The sequence below is a fragment of the Nothoprocta perdicaria genome, unplaced genomic scaffold, assembly GCF_003342845.1.
Source record: "Nothoprocta perdicaria isolate Ctin4 unplaced genomic scaffold, notPer1 scaffold_116, whole genome shotgun sequence".
NCBI lineage: Eukaryota > Metazoa > Chordata > Aves > Tinamiformes > Tinamidae > Nothoprocta > Nothoprocta perdicaria.
The window spans coordinates 1903759-1929435 of NW_020454272.1; the positions used below are offsets into that span (position 1 = coordinate 1903759).

The following is a 25677-nucleotide window of genomic DNA, read 5'->3' on the forward strand; positions in this document are numbered from 1 at the left end:
TTTATTTGTAAATATAAAAATCCTATGGAAAGAATGTCAAGTTTTCACACTTAAAAAACATCAACACAAAGCCATGTTTAATGCTTGTATAATGCGGCACAGTAAACTTGAAAATAAATCATGCATATGAAATCTTTGCTGTTTGGCTTTCATGAAATACTTTCTCTATACCTTATCTTTTCAGAAGGCAGGAAGATTAGTTCAGTTAAAGCAAATGTAAATGCAGAATAAAAAGGACCAAGATCCAGTCAGTACCTTCTCACTGCAAATTCTCTGCATGCTCACATTGCCAGATGTTGGGAGGATTGTATTTTAGCTCATTTTAATATTCTTACATGTTTTCTCTCCTGACTACTGGATGCTATGTGTAATTTATTTCCATGAAATTAATAGACCTTCAGCATGTTCTCCTTTGTGAGATGARCTTCTAGGTGGAATATATAAGGGATCAGGATGGAGGAAACATTAAGAATGATCTTGCTGCTTTCTCTCTGTCAAGCCCTTGGCTGTGGGCCTTAGCTAGAAGAGGACACTAAAAGGTCCCAGAGAAAATGTCAAAATTAAGTGCTTTAATTAGTAATGTCAATTAAAAAAAAAAAAAAAAGGAGAATTTATTGAAAGAAATCAAGTAGGAGTCTACAGCTCTACCGCAATTCTGGAAGGTTTAATAGCAAGAAATGGGATAATTCCTAGAGTCCTTTACAAAGTTCAAGGATGTTTGTCTCTAAAACTTCTAAAGCAGCATATTTTTCCCAGGAAATATTCAGCTTGATGGTGGACCAACAGATGGTGGACTAACAGCTAGACATGTGGCGCAAACTGTCACTTTATACCAAAATCAGCACTAAATGACTGTTCAGTGCTTAATTGTTTGACAGAAAATCAAACTTTAAGATACTCATTTATGTGCTTTCCCAGTTTTAATAACTTATGCAAATAATTATGCAAAAATATGGGGAAAAAATGCTGCAACATTTTTCTTAACTATGATGCCTGGGAAAATTAGCCTTCCATGCACAAAAGAATAACAGGTGGAAGTCACAAGTCATTCAAGACAGTTTAATGCGGTTTCGATTATTGTGCAAACAGTGATCACAGTACAGAGCAGTGCAGTAAAGAACAGAGTGATGCTGTTTTATAGGAACTAGGAGCTGGTAATGCCCACTCACCCTGGGATGCACACTCAGGTGAGAGATCAGCATGAACGGAGTGTGGTGTGAGCACCGTAGCCCTTACTGGTGGGCACAGAGGCTTCTGTCTTGCTCTGTGCCACAGAGCAGAGGCACACGACAGTGCTTTACATCACGTTTTGGTGCTCTGAAGCATAGCAGATAGCCTAGTATTTGCCCTTTCCCAGGCCTGGGGGCTGGTTAAGTACAAGTTATTTTACTCCARTGTTCAAGAATACAAAACACAGTGACTGTTCCGGGAGTGTCATGGAGAYAGGACCCGCAGGACCCGCGGCTGGATGTGTTGCACTTGCCCTCCTCCAGCATGGGAAGCAAACAGGCCCAGAACAGAGGCCCCTGTCCTGCATCCCAGAAGACTTTCCTCTGGATGCAGCTCTTGCCTCAGATCTCCCATATGAGGAACACAAGGCACAAGGGATCTGGTCTGTAATTCTCCAGAAGAAGTCAGCCTCTTGGACCTCATTTTCACTTCCTCATGTTTTCTGGTCCTTCAGCTCATCTCATGCTATAGATCATGAAGTGCCACTTGTCACAGGGGCACAGGATATCTCGATTTCAACACTGAACCAAGTCAGAGCTAGAGAAACTAGCACTAAGTCCTGCTCCAAGCCACAGTGCCTTGGGGTCTAGAACAGCCTCGGCACCACCTTTGCAAAGGATTTAAGACACGCAGTCAGTGATTGATTTGGGTCTCAAGCGAGCTGCTTTATGAGCTGCACAGGTTGGCTTTCTTGCAAAGGCATTTGTGTTCCCAAGTCACTCAGCTTCCTTAGAGGAGTTTCAAACACCCAYGTGCAGTTGCAGCGTAAGGCCTACTGTACAAGCAGCAGGGCAGCTCTGCTACCCGCCACGCCAGTGAGCACACAGTGCGAGGAAGCTTTGGGAGCCTGCACCCTCCTCAGCAACAGAAGTCTGTGGTTATGGGGAAGGTGCCATACGGCTGCCTGGCCAAGAGGAGCTGTCCTCTCTTTGCAGCTTGGGAACAGCCTTCCCAGACTACCCGCTCTGTGGGCGCTTCCCCTTCCTGGGAAAGGGCCCAGTGGATTCGGCCGCCTGCCGAAACACAAGATGGCTGCTGGCCTAGTGTGAACAACTGTGATGGCCGCACCTGAATCAGGGRCCAAACGCACTCAGTGGCTGTGCAAGGTTTTAGCATAGGGCTCTGCAGGTGGCAGCAGTGGCACTGCAGGTGCCACCACCTTCTCCTGGCATGGCAAAGAGACCATTCATCCTCCATTAACAACCCGATACACCTGAGCCCAGCCTGTGCAGGAGTGGGCACTGGGCAGCGCTTGGGGCATGACGTGACTGCTATGGATCTGCTACATGGATCTCAATAAAAAGGCCAGATACAGCTCACTTCCACTGTGAGGACCAGCTCTGTATAGGTAAGACAGAACAGAAGAGTGAGGAAGAGAATGAAACGAAGGATATTATTGACTCTCGGCTCCATYCATTTGGAAAGGCACTCTTGTATCTCCCAGGAGGGAGCAGAAAGGAGGAGATGCAGGCACTCTGAGAATGAGCAACTTAATGACAACAAAAATACACAAAATCAACAAAATAAATACTTTCTCAGCACAGCATCAATTTTACAAAGCAGCCAGATAGCACAAAGTATAAACCCCTGCATTTTAGAAAAACCTTTCTTTCCTCCAATCTGATAAGATCTTACAGTACTAATCTTCTCATACTTTCGATGCCTTACAGAGACAAACAGCCATTTCTGGAGGAATTCTGTGATCTTACAAAAAAGAGAAAATGCTCTGTGAACTGAGACTAAAAGACATTTTTCATGAGGCTCAAGAACTGGGGGAAGCATTTCACATACTTAGAAACAAAAAAAGGGCCTTAAGCCCTTTTGCAAAGATCCCAAGAGACAAGGAGAGCAAGAAAGACCTGATTCCTCTCTTGACATGTTCTTAATGTCAAGGTCACRCAAGGGTGACAGTGCCACAAAGCTCTACAGAGATTTCTGCCCACAACCCCAGCAGCGATAGTAACTGATCAATCACAAGAATGTCAGCAATGCTTTTAATATATGAGCAGAACTGTCCTCATGGGCTGGCATGGCCCCATGTCATATATGAAGGTCATTGGCTTTGTCCTTATTGTCCGAGTCCTTCATTTCCATTCGGCTGAAAGCAGGATTGTCGGCTCCCTCAGATGCCGGGGAGAAGGGTTTCCAGTTCAACACTTTTACTCTCTCCTGCTAAAAAGCAAAGACAGAAACCACGTGAAGTGCAGGAAAGAGCCTCCTTCTCTTTGATCTGCATGCAAGCTGAGTCAGGTCCAACGTGCACAGCTAATTAGGAGGTCTGGCAGATAAACATAYGTTGCAGCCAGAGCATCAATAGTTACTCACTGCAGTAGCTGTTATTTTTTTAGAGGCATGGCAAAACTGTTATCGCATATTGTTACTAGTCATGTAAAATGTTTTTTTTCATGTAAAATATTCTTGTCTTGTAAATTATGCCTAAGGCTTTTCTGAGTGTGCAAAGTTGTAACTGCCGGCCTGTAATTCCGGCCTAGCGATCTGTCACCACTGGACCCACAAGCTCTTGTTCGCYAACCCTTGATCCTTGAATCGTCTTCAACATGAAAAGCAGATTAACACACACTGCTGCTTTTATGCACTATCTCTGTTAAACATATTGAGAGGTTGAGCTCTTCATGTACAGAAAGTCTCAGTTGCCCCTCTTTCTCTTTGAACAACAACTTTCTGAATCAGTTGTGGTGCCAAACACTTGCTGCCCAACTCCCAGCTCTACAGCCAGGAAGACACTTTTTTTTTTTTAAGACTCTAGGGAGAAAATAACATTGCTGTGGGAATTAGCTTCCTCTCCTCTCCTCTCCTCTCCTCTCCTCTCCTCTCCTCTCCTCTCTTTTCCCCACTTCAGAGATTAAATTTGTAGATGATGAAAACAGATGGCAGTCCATTAAAGATGGTGGAGCTATAGTGAGTGACATCAGCTGGTCACCAGTGACATGGGCAAAAAAATCCAAAGCATTGTAATAAAAGGGACTGTTCTCATGGGGTCTTTGTAAAATGGATCATTTCAAAGATATCATTGCCTCTACTGCAGCCCTTGGAAAGCACAGAACAGAGCTGAGCTTGCATGTTCAACATCAGGAAGACACTGATTGAGAGGTAGGTAGTCTATAGGTTACTTTAAATAGCAAATTCCTCCATTGTACGGAATATTTTTTCAACTGTAACTAATAATTTTTCCTCTTTTCTTTTACCTTGGGGAAGAAGCTAGTAAATAGATACACCAACTGGAAATGTTTTCCCTCAGACAGTAGCTTATGTTGCAAACTCCCCACAATGCAGGGAACATATGTTTACAAACAAAGGAGGCTTTGCTGGGTTCGAAGGATGCCTTGGGCCAGCTGCCAGAGGGTTTGCGAGGGAGGCTTTTGGCAGGAGCCCCGAGAACAGCTCTCTCTTGTCCCAGCGGCTGTTCTGTTGTGYACTGAAGTCAAGCTGTGGCCAAACACACAACACCTTTGCCTATGCCAGCTGCTTTTCCCTCACCCTTGTCGTGCTCCACCACTGCCATAAAGCATGCGGTCATATCAGGCAGCATTAGATGCTGTTCATCTCACCAGGATGATTACCCACAAGGAGAGACTGCTTTAAGTCAGTACAAAACTACACTTACTATCTCAGATTTAGACCATGAAAAGTTGGACAGGAAGTCTTCTTTGTTCAGCAGCAATTTACGGTCTATGTTCTGCTTCAGTCCTCCTGCAAAACAACCAGGTTTCAATCAGGTAGGTTTGGTTTCCACGTGTGAACGATACATCAGAGCCCAGCTATGGGCAGGCCAGACGAGCAGGACAGAGCCATGCAGCAAAAGCCATCAGGCAATTACAGACTGGATGTTACTTTCTTTCACAGAATCACAGAATCAGAGAATATTCAAGGTTGGAAGGGACYTCTAGAGATCATCTAGTCCAACCTTCCTGCTCAAGCAGGCACACCTAGAGCATGTGGCACAGGGCAGCATCCAGGTGGATTTGGAAGACCTCCAGAGAAGGAGACTCCACAACCTCCCTGGGCAGCCTGTTCCAGTGCTCTGTCACCCTCACAGGAAAGAAGTTCCTCCTCATCTGGAGATGGAACCTCCTGTGTTTCAGCTTATGCCCATTACCCCTCGTCCTATCGCTGGCCACCAATGAAAACAGCTTGTCCCCTTCCTCCCTGCATTCTCCCTTCCTGAACTTATACACATTAATCATATCCCCTCTCAGCCTTCTCTTCCCTAGGCTAAACAGGCCCAGCTCACTCAGCCTCTCCTCATACGAGAGATGTTCCATTCCTTTAATCATCTTAGTTGCTCTTCTCTGGACCCTCTCGAGAAGTTCCACATCCCWCTTGTACTGGGGAGCCCAGAACTGCACACAGTACTCCACACTTCTTTACAGATCCTTTCTTTAAAGAATGAACCAAAAATAGTGATATCTAGAACCATCCAGCTTGGGCAGGACATGTGACACCAGAAGGTCACATCAAGGCCTTGGAGCCTCGATCTAGGTCCTTAGCTCTCTGCCAGTTCTCCAGAGTAAGGATAACCTCACACCAACTCACACTGATTTCCAGGGTGAGTTATTTAAGAGAAGCCAAACAATCAAGTGGGATATTTGAGCACTTTTAGGGCATGGAAGTTTAGCTGTCTGATGTGGGAATATGTGTGGAAATAAAAAGAGATGCAGGTGCTGGGAGTTAGTGTTGATTTCTACCTAAYATTTAAATAGGGTCTTGGCCTGAGTCTAAGAGACTTAAGAAACTTCAGACATAGCCTGGTATAAGAGTTCTCTTTTGAATTTACTGAGTCAGTAGATTTTTCTGCTCAGTTTCTGTTTTGCTTTATGGCTTAACAATGTGGTGGACAGGTTCTCAGCAGAGGGGCTACAAATACCTGGATCCCAAGCAGATAAAGAGGCAAAAACATTTCCATGTGCACCTCAACCAGAGCTGCACCTTGTTCYGTGCAGAACGCATATCGGGGAGAGAAAGAGGAAAGAAATGGGACCAAGTTCTTGAGCAGCTGGCAAGGAAAAGAAACTGGTAAACKCATGTATTATGGTTGCAAGGTACATGAGAGCTAATGGAACTTGGTCTGTCAACTACGTCATGGTCTTGGTGTAGAATAAAAAAAAAAGAGAGAGAGAGTTCAACTCTAAAACAATTCTAGACTAGGCTGATAGGTCTGAAATCCAGCAGCACCAAAGTCTGAGTGCCATTGCAGGAAATTGGCTGGGCACAATGGTAGGGCTGTGAAAGCAGTTGCTTTTATGCTCTCTCTGCTGTAGGCAGAAGAGATGAGGGGCTTTGTTTGCAAGTTAGCAAGATGCTAAAGCAGGGGTCCCACAGGATGGAACGGAGTCCTCAGTCTCTTGTGTTTCTTTTACCCCTATACAAATAGCACAGGGACTACTGAGAAAGAAGCAGCATAGCCATGCACAGGTATGCAGCTTGTGCTTTGTGAAAGTGGTGGCAAAACATGCGCTGAACAGGCTCAGACAGCAATCCTTGAGTGTTCTGAACTGACTCAAAGTAAAACTGCTTCTGTCCTGTTGAAGAAGCATAGGTGTATCTCCTGGCTTGCTGTTGTTGCCATGTTCAGGAACAACCCTTAAATCTCAGCACCTGCTGGGATCTGATAAAACAGGAAAAATAGAATCATATCTTGTTGTCCCTTCTGAAACTTCTGTGCCTTTATAAATCTGAAGTATCTTTTGCTGTGGGCAGAGAGACAGAACATTGGACGTAGAGGGGCTAAGGGAAGGCAATGAGCTAGGATGGGAACCTTTAGACAGCCTTTAYAACAGGGGCAATGCCAGTTCTCTGCTCCATCATGCTGGCTTGAAGAGAACTGAGGCTTCCATCAGTGACACTCCTGGGACCGGTACCTGTGAAGAGGCTGACCAGGACTCCCACGGCTACTGTGAAAAGGGTCCCAAGTGTGCTGAGGTAGAGGTAGGACACAGAATACCAGTTGTCTGCTATGGCAGGCCTGGAAAAAAAAAAAAAGCAGAAAAAGTTAATCATCTCTGATTTTGTATTCTGGAGAAATGTTGTCTGTGTTTCTAGAGTGATTATAAATGCAGAGGTACTCTTGGAACAAACAAGTGATCTAGTTCTGTCAAATTTCCTCTCTGCAATAAAATGTGCATTCAAAATACAATTGTAAAACTTGCAGGGCAAACCCCTTGATAAGGGAGGACACTGGTCGGTGCCGTGAGGCAATGGAAAAAGGCAGGCAAAACAGGATGATCTTGTCTCTGCTAGGAATTTGGTGCAAAGCTGAGCACTCCAGCTATGCAGATGAAGGGATAGCATCTTCAGAAAGGGCATGTCATTTAAAGGCTTAAAACACTAGATTGGCCACATCCCAGTCTAATGAGCCCCCCAGATTAGCAACTCACTGCTGGTTACATCGGATTCTGTTCTCCCAGTCAGCCCTTTCCATGGCAGTGGTGACTCCCCCAGAGCCACGGGCCTTGTGGCCTTGTGTGAGGTGTTGCAGAATGCACCCCCGTGTGCACCAGTGCCCGCTGCGGGCTGCACAGCGTGCTACGTGTGAGGATTGTGAGCTCCTGGGAAATTTGTTTAGCTCCTGTTCCTACTCTTCCCTGCATTATTACTTGTATCTGTTGATTACAGCGGTGAGTGACCAAAGTAAGACTGTTGCAGAGGGGAGAAAAATTCTTCTACTTTGTCTATAGTACCCATTACACACTCCACTGGCTTTGCTGGTTAGAGATATATSTGTACAGAGAAGCTGTTGTAGGCAGAGCTGTTAAGCTGGCAAATTTCCTTTTAACCATCTACAACTTTGATTCATACAGCAAAAGACTGTATGGAACTTAATCTAATAATCATAAATTTTATTCCTTCTCCAAAGCCATGGCTCCTAGTAAAGCTCATCTGAGCCTTTAGACTCAAACACAGAACAAAAGCTTTTAAGGTCAATAGGAAGATTCACTTTGACTTCTTTTCTGGGCTAAGACAGGTAGACTTCACTCTTACTGGAAAAAAAAATCAAAGAAAATTGCTGCTTCCTAATTAATCAGCTAGGCAAACCAGCAGGCATACTTATATTAACCCAAATGCTAGACATAGGTTCACAGTGTTTTTAAAACAAATATGTGCAGTGCTGATCACTGATTACGGACTTGCATACCTTGTGTATCCTGTGGTTTGTGTTTGCAAGAGCGTTGTTAATGGAATTGTCGTTGGTGAAGTGAAATTACTGGAGGTGGATATGTTGCACATTGCAGTCGAGAGACGTAGTGGATTAGTCCTCGTTGGGAGAGGAGGATAATTCTGAGCTCCGATTCCAACCCAAAGTGAAATTATAAAGCCACTGATGAGACCCACAAATGCACCCTGCAAAACAGAAAATGAAAACTGAATTTAACTGAAAAGCAAAAGTACAGTGAAAGAACTGGATGAACGATAGCCAAAATAATTCAGGCTGCAATTGCAAAAATGAATACCTGAATAGTTGCAAGCTTTGGAACTTATTAATTACTTCTTTGGGAAACAGAGTTTACTCCTCCTCCTTGAGAACAGCCCTCTTTACTTTGCCATTATACCTTTGTGATCAAATGATAGCTTTGGGATGCTTCATATATAGAAAAATATTGCTGCATTTCAGTCCCTTCTTGAATGAAGATAAAGTAACTTTTCCTTTTACTGGTGTGATCTGCTCTCACAAAAAATCTTTTGCTTTGAGGTAATTTTTTGTGGACAATGGTTAGCAGATATGGTTTCAGGATATATATAAATTTTTCAACTTGTAAAAAGGTAAAAGTCAGTGAKCAGTGAGCCTTAGTAATTAATAAGTTTCTTGAACTAGCCTATGGGCTGTATTTCCAGAACTGGCCAAATAAACTTTGTATGGAATAGATTTTCTTCACAGCTTTTTTTATAACATTGAAGAATCCCTCCAGAAAACTGCAACTCAAGCTGTATTTTAAAGAGTTTTTTTTTAATCACTTCTGACTTTCAGATGGGTTTTGAAGACTGCCTGCCTCTGCAAGCCCTCTGATCTGCTGGGTTTTCCATCCCACCCAAGAGACGGATGACTGGTGTTTGAACTTGCTGGTTCACTTGACTGTCTGAATGGAGCAAGTATTTGGGCACCTCGTTTCCTGCTTTTGCTCAGACAGGCCTCCAGGGTTACCATGGGGCTCATTTTTCTCTGGTATGTGTCTGGTTTGTCACTACATGGGATTAAGTAGGAAAGGGAGCAAAGGCAAAGAGCTACATGGAAAATTTCAGAGTTCTCCCTTGACACAAAATTATGGAGGGAGAAAATRGAGATGTCCAAAACAATCAGCAAATTTTGAGCCAACACAACTTAACTGATACTTACCATTTCATTGGCAAAGGAGAAGAGGATTCCCAAAGTAAACAGTCCTAAAAGGGGACCACCAATCATGCCAAAAATGCTTAGTGCTGCCTGAGGAAAGAAGAGAATCTGCTATTGGATGCTGTTCAGGAGAGTTACATCTTCCATTATGGGGTGAAAGGGAGATGGGGGAAAAGAAATTACAAGCTTGTTACTGTCATGTTCTCAGGTGGCAGCACTAGGGTTACAGGCATGTTTAGAGCTGAGGCTGGACCAGAGGCTTTTGAGGCCAACACTCAACAAAGAATAAAAACTAACTTCCTAATGATATCCAGAAATTATTTTCTTAAACAAGCCCTCTGGGTTATTTAACAAGGCCATGAAAAAGCAGCTTGACACCCACCTGCAGCAAGGCTCCCATGACWGACGCCAGTGCGGCCATAGCAATGCACACTGCACCAAAAAGGAGGCCTATGTGGGAAAGGCAGAACGATGTGTAAATCTGCTGAAGCTTGAAGAATGCTTCCCTCTAACCCAGTGTGATTCCTGACATCCCCAGATAAAGTCTGTCATAATCTGGATTATCTCTAAGAGTTCCTCAGTCAGCAAAAATGCCAAGTTCATGTTTACATTAAAAGGAGTTAACACAAAGTTGGCAATCTTCTTCCTGTATATCATTGAAGATAAGTTGAAATATTTAACTCCAAATGGCAGCACGGATTAGCCATTCTGGCACTACCACATACTAGGTTTACAGTGCTCACCGAGTCTGTGCGATTGCCCTTATTTTGGAGGAAGGATTTTGCTCCTCAGTCTAAAGCTTTGGAGCAAGAAAGTAAATACTGAAAGATTACAGGGAGCTGGCACTGTGACAAAGAATGTCGCAGGTCACAGGGAGGTAGATGTCCTGAACAGCAAATGCCCCTTCTTCCCAGGATCCACAACAGTGACTCATTTGTTTTCTCCACTTCCACCCCTATTGAATTCCCCTGCTTAAGGATAGAAGAAGTGAATTAATCCTAGTGTTAAACGTGAGATGTCAGGCAGCTCATGATAACATCAGAGCACCAGTAAATTTGACCTAAACATTACTTTCAATAATATTTAAGAAACAGTGCTCTTGGGTGTTGCTGCTAATGTTCATCACCTGTCACCTGTGTGCTGTGCTCGGGGCCTGGCTAGGACACCAGGACTGTGGTTCTTTACACTGATTGCAGACGGTGCCCTGGGCCACACCTGCTGCTGCTGGTGTCAGACAGGAGGGCTAGCGGAGACGGTGACAACACTTCAGAGACATAAACCATCTGTTCAGCCTTGTTCTTCCCCTCTGCTTTGAGCTACGCCAAACAGAGGATCCAAACAGAGTGAGCACTTGAGGGTGAAGACATGAAGTTTCTCCTTCTCTTGAAAAGACTGTGGGCAGGATGCTGTTGCTCTTGCATCACAACCTTTTCAAAAGGTTTGTCGTAAAGCTGTTTTCTGCACTTCTACTTTTTTGGCAGATGCAATAAAAACAGCATCTATTCCAGAGACATTTAGTTCTAACGTATGAGGAGTCAATAATGAATGCAAATGCAGTGTATCTGTACTGCTTGAAGACCAAACAAGATGGCTTTTTTCTTTTCTTCTGTTCACTTGAACCATCCATTTTGCTTGTTCTGTGTAAAGCTTACCTGCCTTTTCTGGTCTCCTTCATGTATTGTGCCAATAAAATGGTACTGGTTTGAATGGACTTACTCCGGATTTATGCTATCATAAATAAGATCCGAATCAAGATCTCATTTTGAAAAGTAAAAGTGGGAAAGATATTTTCCGGACATACTCATCCCCATGGAAATCCAGGACAACTTCTTTTCAGAGAGAGATCTGAAGTAYGGTCTGATGAAGTCTTCGACGGTCACAGCAGCCAGAGCATTGATGCTGGAGGACACAGTACTGGAGAAGATAAGAGAAGATAAGAGACGATAAGATTTATGCACATTTTTTTTGGTGTGTGTGTGTGGTGAGGGGCCTGAAATCACAGAATCACAGAGTGGCTAGAGGCAGGAAGAACCAGCTACTGCTGAAACAGCATCAGAGAGCCAATGCAGCAGCTGTGTTGGTTGAAATAACTATTGCTATTACTAGGAACAGTTAATAGTTTACAAAAATTGCTTAAAATAATTGATCTTAGTGAAGAAAGGCAGATCTTGATGAAAGATTGGCCTGGAGAAATCAATGAAAAAATCTTTTACATATAGCATATACAAACTGTTTTATGTAATATCATTACAAAGCTATAGAGAAATATCTGGCTAAGTAAAATTCATACATGCAAGTAAGTGAATGCATTCCCAGAAAAAAAGATTCAGATAARCTAATTATAATCCTCCTACAAATTATGCACATTGTCCACACCAAACTGCCCCAGGATCCCTTTGCAGTCAGTGAAACAGCACCTCTCARGTGCAAAGCCCGTCAGGCAATTTGTAACTATTTGCGCCTTATTCTCACAAGTCATCAGCATTTCTCTCCAAGTGTGAAAACAAACTACCATGCCTGTTCTCTCTTTGCATAACGACAAGTATGCCGAGCCAAAAATTACYCTGCTGTTATATTCTTAAGGTTTGACAATTTTGTCTGCTTGCTGTTATTCAGAGGCTTTCCTGGGAGAGATGRACTTTCCCAGAAAACCCGCTTTGGGAAAGCTGAACAGAACACTCCGCATTAAGGGAGAGAAGGAAATTATATTTGTTTTCTCCACTAAAATATGTATAGTGACCATTGTTCTCACAGGGCTCACTCAAGACAACTCGAAGGCCAGGAACTCTTTTGTAAACAAGACTGTTAAGACCAGGAACAAGGAAAAGGGAGGTGTGTTTAAAACTATGTAGATTTGAAACTGGAAAGATRAATACGAGCAGTAGAAAATTCCAAAAACTATAGCTATTTTGCACAACCACCTGCCTATAAAACTTACAAATTGCTAAAGCAGAGGGCTTTAAAGCACAGCTATGTTATTAGTGCTGTGTGTGGCTGAAGTTCTTGGCAGGGAACTCCAAACATGTTAAGAGTTTTAAGATCTCAGAAGTCTCCTGATGAAACCTTAACATTTTTAAGCTGCAATGTCAAACASTTCACAATTTCTTTTTGAAATGCAAAAGTTTTACTGTAAATGCAACATTGGCTTAATAAAGATGATAAAAAGAACTAAGATACATCACTAGACTCCAAATTATTAAATTACCTTAATGTCCCGCTGTAGGCACTGGCCACGAAAAGCCCTGGCATTCCTGGAAAATCACGGAAAATATCCAGCACTAGGTAGGGCATTAACTGAAAAGTTCAGAGAGTAAGAAATATTACTATTTTTCTTTTTGCACTATATTGTTTTTGTTACAGCCTTATTAATGCCATCCTAACCAGCTCTTCTAATTTTAAATCTCCCATTTTGTACTAGTTACTCRTTTTCTACACACAAAACGATGCCTAAATCATCCACTTGAGATATAATAGGCACTATTAGGATCCAGGTTTTAAACAGGCAGAGGTAACCCTGAGAAAAAAAACTGCCCCTACATCAAAAGAAGAGTCTGATTTTTCTGGGAGCTTCTTATTTTTATGTATTTTTGGTTTTGTTCACCACCCCCACCCCCTTTTGCTTATACATCTCTGAGATATTTACTGTGGATTTATTGTGTGCCTTCACTGCAGGTAGATGATGGTCAAGTCTCCCAACATGCTCTAGACTGTCACCAGCAGCTTCATCCAGGCTCTCCTTCCTTGCCCCGTGCACATGGGGCAAGGCAAAGGGCTGCCCGCAGCTTCTCTGCACGCCAAGCCCCACGGCAGCACCCCCAGCATGTCCTCCTGCTGAAACGTGAGGGCTTTACCTGGTCTGGTGCTGAGATTTGCTTGGATGTCCATGGATCGCAGTCCTTGTAGATGGAGTACAGCACCAGTCCACACAGCACTGCACACGTCAGGATCACCCAGAGGCCCACCAAGTTGATGTAGAGAGAGCTGCATGAGCACACAAGGAAGGGCCGTGGCTAAAGAAAGTCAAGGCTGAAGAATTTCACCCTCCTGAAAACCTGAGAGGTTGGTACCTCAATAGAGCCTAGCACACGTGGACATGGCAGGCGATACCTCTGCTTGGTTCCTGACCAGCCAGGAAGGAAGGAGCAGCTGCCTGAGCCAGTATGCTAGGATTACTTCAGTTTAASAAGTTCAGTGCTAGGCATGGGCAGCAAAGAACTGCAGAGAGACAAGAGTTGTATGGAGCTCAACCCCAGCTCCACAGAAGCACATGTAGCCGCTCAGCAGCTGCTGAAGTTGATAGGATCTAGATATCCTGCTATGGTGAGATCTATGGATCAGACCTCTTGTAGACATGAGCTTCTTGTAGAGCCAAATGATTAAGTGCTAACACCAGCAGTCATGTACCACTGAGGAAATGTCCCACTTAGTGACTGCCCAACTGAAAGGGAGTCATGATATGGCCTCAAACAAGTCACCAGACGTGTCACTGACATTTTAAAATATAAGAATTAAATACTTTCTTGATAGTTTGGTCTGAATGTCCATCCTCTGACAAAATATCATAAAGAAATGATGGGAGAAATATGGTTAATCTCACATTTCACCAGGTGCACAAGTTTCAGATTACAGGTAGCTGTCAAGAAAAAAAAGGTTCTTACTGCACCCTTTGGTAAAGACAAATCCCAGTCAGACTTGTAAGGCATAGGGCATCTTTTAAGGGCTCTACAGGATCAGAGTAGGTGCAGAAGTAAAACTAACCTTATAGACTTTGCTCAGCATTGAAATGTGTGTGGTTAGGAAGGATTAACTAGCTGAGCCAGCTATATCACTCATTAAGCAAAAGTGAAGTACTCTTCTTATAGATACTCACATATTTGTTGGGTGTCTTGCATCAATTTAGCTGAAAAGTGTTCCTGTGTTAGTTTAATCTACCTTATTCAACGTGCTAATGAGCTATTTAACACGAAATTTAACCAATAAACTAAATCAGTCCAAATCCAAGTCCAGCAGTATTAGCCTATCGTCTATAGTAAAGATTAGAAAGACAAATAACTAAAGGCAGAGAAATAGAGAAAATCAAAGGAATTKTTTGTTTGAATCTGGCAAATCTTGTTTTAAAACTGTGTCAGTGTTTAACACTGAAAAGAAAACTCTAGTTTTTTTTTTTTCTTCTGATTTATCTCATGGCTCAAGGTACATTAAGCACTGGATTATAACAACTATTAGAGGGAAGTGTTCCCATTAATTCTAGGTCAGTAACGTGGGGTGGAATTTGGGTGATGTAGGTAGTGTAACAGTGCAAGGTTTATTTTTGGTTGGTTGTTTCAGTCTCCCTCTAAGATTTCAACACTGAAACATGTCAAATATGGCCTTGGAAGGAAAGTCAGGTAAAATGTGTTAGAAGTCCCTATTTTTCTGAAAGTCCTCTTCTGCTCTGAATGTCTGTTACTACTCACTCACATGAGAGTTTTATGCTTGATTTGCCTACAGGGAGCATGCAGCATGWGTCCATGTCTACTGGTAAGTTTCTTAAATGGTCCAGTCCCAAAGCCTGACAGAATTCCCGTATTTGTGTTGTTCTTTAAGGCCTTCACAAAAACCGTAAGTTGGGTTCTRTGAAAGAATTAGTTTCTCAGCTCTAATTTATTATTGTGCTGTCTCTTCTAAAACCTTTCAGGAAATGCAATAGCAGTGCAAAGCTACATTCTTTTGACCTGATAACATTTTTCATTTCTGTGTGCAGGTTAAAAGGCATTAAAAGGTGTAGGACACCAATGTGACTTGCCAGAAGTGTTTATAAACAAACATTTATCTAGCTCAGTTATAAATAGATAGTTACCACAAAATGCARCTGTCTAAGTTCTGGACTACTAGGGGGATACTAATCATAAAAATAAGATAATAAAATTAATAAATATRCTCTAGTCTAAAGACTGATCAGAAATTATTAAACTCAAGGAAAACAGAACTCTTACATTCCATTGGGAACTCCTAAAGAGTAAATCATGGGTATTACAAACACAAAATTTACAATTCCYTAGAAATTTTATCTTTGGATAAAACATTTCTGTATTTTCTCATTCRTGTACACCTCTATGGAAAATTCTTCTAGTCTTTTTTTCCGGCAAAATTCCCCAACACTGATTTAGCTTTAACAGAGTAGCAATTAAAGATGAAGTCTTGATATAGTTTCAGCACAAGTACTATATCATTAGGCCTTTAGGTTGGATATAAATTTAATGCAGGCATTTGTATGCAAGAAGAGTGGCACAGTGAAAGAGTTTGGCACTCAGTTGAATGTAAAAGTCAATTATGTGTAATTCAAATCTAGTATTTATAGCACTAACCTGGTTCACAAAGCAGAAAGCAAGTTGTTACTTTTTGCAAGTAGGTTTTGTGGGATTTTTACAAGTAGGAGAAAAATCCTTTAAAAATCCCTTATAAAGAACAATTACTGCTAAATTTAGACAGTTACTGTTAGCAGACTTACAGTTTTGCTTGAAACCTGGTTTTACATGAGATGTATCTCTGTACTTGAGACTGGTTGACTCCATATATTCCCATCCACGTGAAGGTCCCACCTATAACAATGGTCCAGAAGGTGTGCCTCTGCAAAGGGTTGGGATTAAAGCTGCAAAGACAAGGAGACAAACAAATCCAGAATATGACCAGTTTGTCAATATCATAAGATCTTAGTGGCTGGAAAATCCTCGTATCTGTTCTAATATAAACCCTCTAACTTGTGCAGTTTTTGAACATTTAGACACTTTATATGAAATCACAGAGAGCACATTTTTAATTCAGAGATGAAATCCCAATAAAGCAAAAAACTCCAATGTTTATATTGAGAAATGTATTTGCATATAAGCAATGGTTATACATAGAGCTGCCTGTTTACAGTCGCGGTGGCTGCTGTGATGAAATGATGCTTCAATGAAAGTGTAATGTTTCCTTATCTGCAGGGACATTGGTCAGACACCAGCACAAAGCTATGTTTGCGTGTGCACCCTCTGATCTAGCTCTACGCATTAGGTGCTGTGAGGAAAAGGCATTAAACAGCCAGAAATAAATTGTTTTAAATCACATTTTAATATAGCACTGAGGGGTGTTTATCTTGGGGAACAGTGTCCTGCTACTAGTCCACCTACTGCATGCCTTTGTTCTTCCTGTATTTTTTCCTGGTTTTGAACCCTAAAATAGATGGAAGGAGCAATGGTGAATAACCAATGCACRTCAGATAAACAGACTGCAAAGTCACCATTCACCAAAAGAAGAAAATATCCACAAATATCCACAGATGAAGAGCTTGTTGAAGAGCTCTGGGGAATGACCTTATGAATATCATAAACCATATGAACAGACAGAAGGACAAACGGTAACTTTTGTCAAACTAAGCTTTTGTTACCAACAGCCCTAGGTGAAGTTTCTCAGGACTCACCTATTTATCCAGAAGTGTAATAATAAACATTTTTTTTAACTTGAACTGTTTTGTTTGACACTGTCAGGAATGAATATTATTGGCCTTGCAAAGTCTTGCACGTCTATTATTTTTATGCTATTAATATAAGTCTATTAATAATAAGTCTATTAATATAAATATTAATATTTACAATAATGTAAGTAAAAATATTGTTAAAACTAAATGCTTTCATCTCCAAATGAGTGAAATGTTTCATTTGGCTCACTGCAAAATTTCCCATCTTTTTCTTCTTTTAAGGAAAATAAAAGCATTTCCTATTTTAATATTAGTCCCAAATTATTATTTTTCAAATCATTTGGTTCAGTACCCTAAATGGCAAATCATTTGTTTGCAAACTGTAATTATTAATATGATTGTTCCCTCTTATTCACAATTCACTCTCGCAGGAATCCAAAATACATCCTTAAAATACCTACTTAATGAGATAATTTTCTGAAAAGACATTTTTCTCTTTACATGGTGCAAAACCTAAAAATATCATTCAAACTTGGCAAGCTTGTTTACACAAAAATTGGCTCCCAGCTCCCCCAGCCTGCAGCCTCAAGAACAATGTCGATCTGCAGAYAGGCGCACGGAGAGCAGAAAGCACCTTCTTGCAGACACAAACTCACTTCCAGAAGTTCAGTCTTCCTCCRTAGTAGGAGTCATTTACAATGTGTCCGATGCCCTCTTGGATCACCACAGCTCGTATAATCACAGATGCAAATCCAGCGACCATGATCCCCACCTGGATGACGTCTGTCCACACCACGGCCTTCAGGCCACCCTGCACGAGGAGCAGCACAGATCAGGCACCATGAGGGCACTGCCCCCGTGCAACAGGGTCAGTCACAGCCAGCTAAGAGAACTGGTACTATGTGGATTATACATAATGGATTAATTTCATCTGCCTCCTGAATAGAGATAAGTTTGTCCCAGGATATTTGCACCCAGGAGTCTGTTCAGGACATGCTGACCCTTTTTTTGGGGTATATAGTGCTTTAGCCATGTGTATGGTTTAATCCAGTACTTCCTTCTCTGCAAAACCAACCTTGATTCAGAATTTGGCTTGTGTCCAAATGTAAGTGGGCAGCCTGTGCTAGYGTTATATGTACACAGTTCCACACACTTCAAAAGGTATATACCATTCACACCAATACAAAGAAACCTGATTTGACCCAAAGTACAAAAATAAATTTATGTCCCTGAGATTCCTTTTAATCTTTGCAAGACAATTGGGCAATTGGTATTAATCTAAAGACTGCTTTTCTCATATGGCACTTGCTGCAGTTTTCAGTGTCTCTTTTGGTAAATGTGAAGACTATTGACAAATTACACAGCTAAGCTCTACTAGTTAAGAAGAAGAAATGTGACAGGGGGTTGGAAACAAAATCTGCTTTTTGTTGATCCTTCAGCAACAACAAAACTTAGAACGTATCAAAATGGAAGAGATTTGAGTCACCTCTACCCAATTTTGCATATTCCAGGGAAGCCCCTGAATGAATATCTCTGTGGTGACAGCTATACTATGCAGTATACCCCTATCGGATAACTCCGTTACGAGGTTACTTTTTGATATATTCTGTGTTTGATACAAATGGCATGAGGAAAAGAGGAATTTTCTCAGCTAAGGCTACATACCAATGTGCAGTAGAAAGTGCARATTACTCCAGTTGCCAGCACTGCACCCCAGAGGTCCAAGCCTGTCACTGGAAAAGAGGGAAATGGAACCARCGTGAAAGAGGCTTCAGGGGAAAAAAAACTGAAGGTCTATTTTTGGCCTGAATCTAGTTGATGAAAAGAGATGGAAATAAAGGAGAACTTTTTTTTCCTCAGAGCTCCTCTATAATCTCTTGTAATTAGGGACTGCAGGACTAGCATTACAACAAGGAGTGCTTTCTATCAGCACTCATATTTGGATTAACAGAAACTTGGAAGACTTCATAGTTGATCCTTGAGCTATTTATTTACAGGTGTAAATTGAAAAAAAAAAAAGAAAAAAAAAAAAAAAAAAAGAAAAAAACCTGTCAGTACGATGTGCAAAAAAAAAAATGTAACAATATAATGAGTTGCATATGATCACCTTACCTTGATTTAATGCTAAAGCTGGAGCATAAATGACAATACCAGTGTATAAAGTCTAGAGGGAGAAAATAAAGATACAGAATCAAAACAAATGTAAAGGTCATTTGTTTCTGATATGGTTTCTCACTGAGCGTWTATGCAATCCATATTTTCTAAATACCCAAGTGCTCTTTAGAGTTGAGAAATAATTCTAGTTGTAAGAAGAAAAATATCTGGGACTAAAAAGCATCGCCTTCTCACAGTCTAGTATTCTTAAAATGAAAACCACAGTGGCTCTTAAATACCAAACTCCTCTTYAGCTTTTCCTGACTTTTCTAATTACCTTGTTTTACTTCTTAAAACCCCCAGTCATGTGGCAGAAATAAAAGGAAGAGGCTGCTGATGAGATTTGCACATATTTTGCACACAGGAATCTATTATAATTTTCTTTCTCAGTCTTTGGATCAATATGCCTCTCAGAATGCAGCTACAATGCACACAGGAACAAGAAATACAGCATTAGGTAGTTATTGCAGATAGTATCATCGGGGGCTATTGTGCTGTAAAATGAAGCCAGGCATGGTTATCGACGGATTGGTATTCGCCCATTATAGGCAACGACGCAGACAAATGAAGGAGATACTGYCCCTCCTTGGAAGAGCACAGGGGAACTCACGCACTGGCGTTCTCTGTAATTTCTTTAGTGTCCTCTAACGCTATTGCTACCACCTTGTGCTCCTGTGACAAGCTCAGCTGTGACATGACTGAGGGGAAGGCAGCCTGCAACAAGCAGGTGATTTCAGAGGAGGTCAGAGGACCCAGTGCAAGAGACCGAGATGCAGTCAGGTCCTGAGCTGACTTGCATCCCATTTCCATGCCTCTGGCTCCTGGTTTATGCTCCTGCAGGGGTAGCAGAGGGGCTGGTGCACGGGAAAGCAGCAGATTCAGAAGTCACCCAGCACTCAGGAGGTGCCCGGTCAGCCAAGGTGACGATCTCAATCTGGGTGGCTCACTGCAGAATGGCTCCCTGTGGCTTTTGAGCAAGTCCAAAAGTGCTCCTGTGCTGGAGCCACCTGTCAACAAGGTGGGTAATTGAGCTGTGGGGGAGAAATGCTGCACCCTGTGCTACCAAATTGSATAGCCCCTTGCTGCACAGCCAGCACAGCCTCACCAGAGTGGATGGCAGGACCTCCAGGGAAACTGCGTTTCTCTCTGTGCTCTGGCCTTCTCTGGATTTTCATATAGAGCTTGTAGGCCAGCCCTGGCTAGCGCCTGGTGAACGTCCCCTCTCTATGAGCTGCACCGATCTGCAGCCAAGCACTAACATCTGCCAAGCCCAAACCAGGCTGGATCTGCTGCCTGAGCAGTTACTGCCAGGGTGGTGCACTGACTCCAGCCTGTCCAGAGAGTCAGCGAGCAAGTGCCAGGAGCTCTGAARCATCAGAAATGTAAATGTTTGTCACAAGCATGATCACATTTTTCGTGTAAATTAAAACAGGAATGATTACGCAATCTTTCCATTTTTGCATGTTTTTTTTTCACGTTGTAATATCAAGTATACTTTAAAAAATGTGAATCCTTATAAAACAGTTAAAATTGCATGAGTTTCTTGAAACTACAGAAAGACATCTATAGATCTTTGGTTAATTTCCTTGGACATGTATTCAACTTAAACAGAATTATTTTCTGACCCTTGCAAGCAAAGATGCTTGCTTGTTCCATCTTCTACTTTCAGAACTGTGATGGCTTCTTGTTTGGTGGTGTAACACTGTCAGGAGTCAAACATGCTAGTGCTCTACCTTCCTTATGGGCTCCTACATCTGTAAAAAGCCAGCTAAGTATAGTCTTGCTTTAAATTCCCTAAAAAGCCCACATCACAACTGTGGAAAAAAAACCCAACTTCAAAGGCCCACATTTGTGTTTCTAATGCTTCAAAGCACCTGGAGTGCACTGTGCATGTGAAACCTGTGGTCTGATAGTGCCTCCTGGATGGGCTAGATGCAGCCAACCACACTGCCCGTAACTGCAGCAGCTGCTGCAGCCTGGCATTCCCTGAGGAAATGGTTTGCTGCTTCTCAGCTTGCGGACACCCAGATTTTTCCCACTGAGGGTACAAACCCTTGCAGAGCAAACAACAGCATTCTGGCACCTTTCACAGAACTATGGGAAATAGTTGGAATTCATGGACCATGGGTTGAAACCCATCGCTGCAGATAAGAAGAGCATGCTCTGGGTTTCCTGTGTGGGTGGGCAAGCAAGTGCTCTCCACACCATTACCCCACAGTGAAGGGTCACTTGTCCCTTAGCTTAGCACTGATGCCAAGCGGCTGCCCCAGCTGCTCAGCAAAGCATGGAGAGAACAAAGCAGCAGGTAGGCTGGCATCTGCTCTCCACATCCTTGCTTTGGAGCAGAAGGAGTTTTCTTTCTCTTGCTTCCAGCCACACATGGACTGTCATAATCTCACCAACTGTTTAGAGACAGCAATCAGTTACATGAAACTGAAGAGCCTCGATGGCTACCAAGGGCCACAGAATTGCTCTGAGGTTTACTTGCCGTTTGTATAATGAAGAGGATTGTTCCAGAGAGACGCAGGTATTTATTAAATCGAAGCTCTAAATACTGTGAAAGAGAAGAAAGAAAAGCAATGTTTATCCCCAGAGCTGGCATTATTGATAGGACTAGAGTTAGGTAATGAGCAACATAGAAAAGCACACTGCTATTTTTACATTTTCACAAATGGCCAACACTTTCAGAGCCAACTTCATTCATTTCTTGGCTGGATAATGGATCATGAGCAAATGAAGGAGACGATGGAATCTCCAGAATGAAGCTGCTGAGAGGGAGCTTCCTTGAGGCACTCGGCAGGCAAGGAGCTGTGCACTGTGACTTGGCAAAGACCAGAGCTGTTATGCACTTGGCAGCGGTCACAAAGAAGGAGCAGGGAACAAAAGAACCTGTTTGCTTTGTGAAATCACAGAGAAAATGAAAACACTGCACCTAACTCTGAACTTTTGTTTGGAAACTCTGGCAATACATACATTCACTTGAGCTGAGGGGAAAGACGCTCTGCAGCAGCTTATTCCAATGGTACCTTYACCTGCCCTCACAAAAGCAACTTGCCATCTTCCACCAGTAGGTAGAAATCTAACATTTGGCACAAGGAGGGACCCTCACTTTTCTRTCTAATCTGGCACAACACAACCTGCCAATGAGTTTGTCACTCTATAGGGCAGATTTTCTATCTATCCTCTGCAATGTATGGTGGCAAAAATGGGATCTCCTTAACCAGCCAAACTGTTCAGTCAATGCAGACATAAGCATAATACATAGCTTAAAGTGTCCACCCATGGATGGCATACCTCAAGGGTGAACTGTGAGCACATTACAGCAACATTTAACCCCTGAACAGACAGAAAGTTGTCCGAGTTTTTAACTCTATTCACGGATAGAACATATCGTTTACAGACGGAATGATGCTGATCAATTCCCCAGATTATCAGTGAGTTTATTTTTAATGAGAGGAGCTCTATACTAGGGATCTTAATTTAAGATTAGTAATTTGTAATACAATAGAAGCCACAAGAGATTTCTATTCGAGAGGTCTTATCTGGAAGATCTTCCAACAGAAACCTTGTTTACAKCTCACAGAGCTGTAACACCCCTTCTTGGTGCAATTAAATGCAGAAGAGCAAAGTAGCAAGCCAAGGACACACCTGCACTCATGTCCCTTTCTTGAACAACTCTGTGACATGACCAATTCAATACTTCCCAAGAGGCTGCACTGACCTGCTGGGCCAGAAAAAAGTTCTGACCAGATGTCTCCTCCCCATAAAATGATTATAGACTTAACTCAGTCTGTGCAGACACGGACTTCTTGCTGATCTCACTGAGGAGAGCATCATGGAAGGGGCATTTGCCAGTGTGAACAGTCTCAAGGAGTAAGRACGTCTTCTCAAAATCTCAAAGCATTGCAAACTTCTACCTGGAGTGGGACCTTGGTGGCTGCATCTGAGCTTAGAAACCTATCTGGAAGAATCAGAACTGGAGAAGTCTAGCTCCTACGCTCAATACTTTTACATTCTGCTCTTGGTATGTTAATTACATATCACTAACTACACACCACTGTCCAAACTGCAGGAGGATTAATCCACCTACCAAACTAAGTATCTGGAGTGAGGAAACATATCTGGCACAGTGCTCAGTTCCTGAGTAAAGCTGGCAGGATTGAGCATCTCCTCTTAGCAGAGGCAGTGTGGGCAGACCTGCAGACAGAATGGGTTGCAGCCTGCCTTAGGGACACTATGGAGAAGGGGACAGCAGTTTGCAGGAGGCTTTTGGGGACGATCTTGGGGACAGAACCACGGCAGGCAGTCACAAGAGTCTTCAGAAAGACTCCTTCTATCCACCACCACCCCCCCTTACCTCGTAGGTGCTGGTGATGCCCAGTCTGTAGAAGACGGGCAGGAAGATCTCAGCACTGAGGATGACCACCAAGGTGTAGGCGATGGCAAAGATGCTGAAGATGGCACCAAAGCGGTACACCTCGGAAGGGGTGCCCAGCACGGTGACGGCTGACATGAAGCTGGCAGTGAGAGAGAGCGCCACAGGCAGGGCAGTCATCCTGCGGCCTCCCATGAGGAAGTCACTGGAGGTCTTCTGCCCGCCTCCCGCGAAGGCGTAGTAGATGCCGATGACTGCTGAAAYGAGCAGCATGGCCGCGAAGACCACATAGTCCCAGGCATGGAAGAACCCGATGCTCCTGGGGGAGGTCATCCTAGGGTCGAGGCGCAGGGGCGAGGGGATGGGGTACGGTGGGGCCCAGCCGGCTGCGATGCGCTGCCGTGGGCAGGCACACTCGGATCCCCGCTGCGCAGTGGGAACAGAGCGGAGCAGTGTCACCCACCGCGGAGAGCGGCACAGCCCGCGCGGGTGTGCGGACAGGCGCAGGTGTGCGGACAGGCGCAGGTGCGGAGCGCGCCGGGAGCGGCGGTGCGAGCGGCAGAACCGGGTGTCGGGAGGGCTTTATACGGCCCCGGCGGCCGCTCCTCCCCACGGAGCGGCACCGGGCGGTGATTGGGGCAGCGCAGGCGGCTTCTGGCCGCCCCGAGGCTCTTCACTGTGGGGAGCCCCGGGGCTGGCGGGGGGCATCGCAGCCTCCGGACGGCTCTCCCCGGGAAAGGGGGGCTGCGGACCCACGTTCGGTGTTTGGAATCTCCTTGATGCCGCAGCTGTGCATCCAGGTGACCTCACAGAGCCTGCCTGGAATGGGATTATCCTGGAGAACTCTCACCAGGGAGGAGCCCTTCTCCCCCTCCTCCTCCACCAGCTGATTTTTGAAGGGAAGACGACTCACCTAGCAGTTCACTAGGACAGGGATTCCTATCCGTATTCACTAGCACATGTTACCATCTTCCCAAATAAAGTGAAGATAAGTTTTATTACATAGTTTTCTGTGAGTTAAACARTTCGCCAGCTGACTTGGATTTCCTGGCAGACTTGCCAAGGCCACTTGCTAAACGATGCAGTTGAGTAGCAGGGAATCCCCTCCATGCGTGCTTGGCTCATGGAAGCCGGTGCTGTCCAAGTCCTCACCTGTGCACAGCAGCCTCACATGYGTGACCCACACAGATGCACCAAAGACACAAAGGGGATTTCGAGGCCGTGGATGTGGTGAGTTTGAGACACGCCTGCTTCTACAGCTAGCAGCACATCCAGGCCAAAGACAGCGCAGGTGACATCTGGACATTTTGGGATGCAGTGGCAACCCTAGACAGGGTAATCAACAGTTACTCACCTTAACCTTAACAATAGGTTAAGACGTAGATCTCTATGTCAGCCACAGCTGACCACTGTGGGCCTGACGGCAGGCCCCATGCACACACTGCACCCCACAGCAGGCCATAGCAGCTCCCTGCACGGAGGCCTGCAGGCTTGGACTGTTTATTGGCAAAATGTTGCACTGGGTGGATTCTCTAGGTCAAATCAGCACTGTGGGGAGGATCATTTCACTGCTTTTCTTTACGGCATGAAGATATGCCCCTTTGCTGCCCAGCCTCTCTGAGCTCTTCTTCACCACTAGGTTCACTGGGACCTGTCTTTGGTGCAAGTCCTCTGGGCTCAGCCCAAGGCACTCTGAGTTGCCTGCATTTGCCCAATTTCAGACCAGATTTTCAGCAGTCTTCTGTATCTCAGAAAGAATTTATTGGCTGGACCCTTGGCAGACAAACATGGCCCACTGGGCACTTTTATCTCTTTAGGAGTGCTGGATGGAGCAGACCATTTGTAAGTATTTCTGAGTGCATTTTGGAAGGGTTGGGTGCAGGTAGAAGTCTGGTCTGGTAGGTTTATTTGGTTAAATTGTGCTGCTCTGAAATTGTGTGAGTCTTGGTCTGGCCTCTAGATGCCCTTCGGTGAGTAAAAGTCTCCCTGAATATATAGAAGTGGCTCACTGTAGTACAAGGGCCATGTTCTAATCTTATCACAGACCTTGAGAATATCAATCTTTGGCTCAATTATTCCTTAAATATACAGTGAGTAGCATCTTCCCAATGAGCTGCTGAGGGAGAGCAAGAAAGA

General features: G+C 43.6%; 1 protein-coding gene across 1 annotated transcript; it reads right to left on the bottom strand.

Annotated features, from left to right (window-relative positions):
* Positions 1–3071: 3071 nt before the first annotated feature.
* Positions 3072–23874, bottom strand: SLC5A8 (solute carrier family 5 member 8). Its single transcript, XM_026053521.1, has 15 exons — positions 23524–23874; positions 21655–21720; positions 19125–19176; positions 18678–18745; positions 17669–17823; positions 16068–16208; positions 13429–13558; positions 12783–12871; positions 11379–11491; positions 9960–10027; positions 9581–9667; positions 8384–8589; positions 7110–7213; positions 4856–4941; positions 3072–3402 (listed from the first exon to the last, which is right to left on the bottom strand). The coding sequence occupies exons 1-15, from the start codon at positions 23872–23874 to the stop codon at positions 3271–3273; spliced, it is 1848 nt and encodes a 615-aa protein (XP_025909306.1). The 3' UTR covers positions 3072–3270.
* Positions 23875–25677: the final 1803 nt, after the last annotated feature.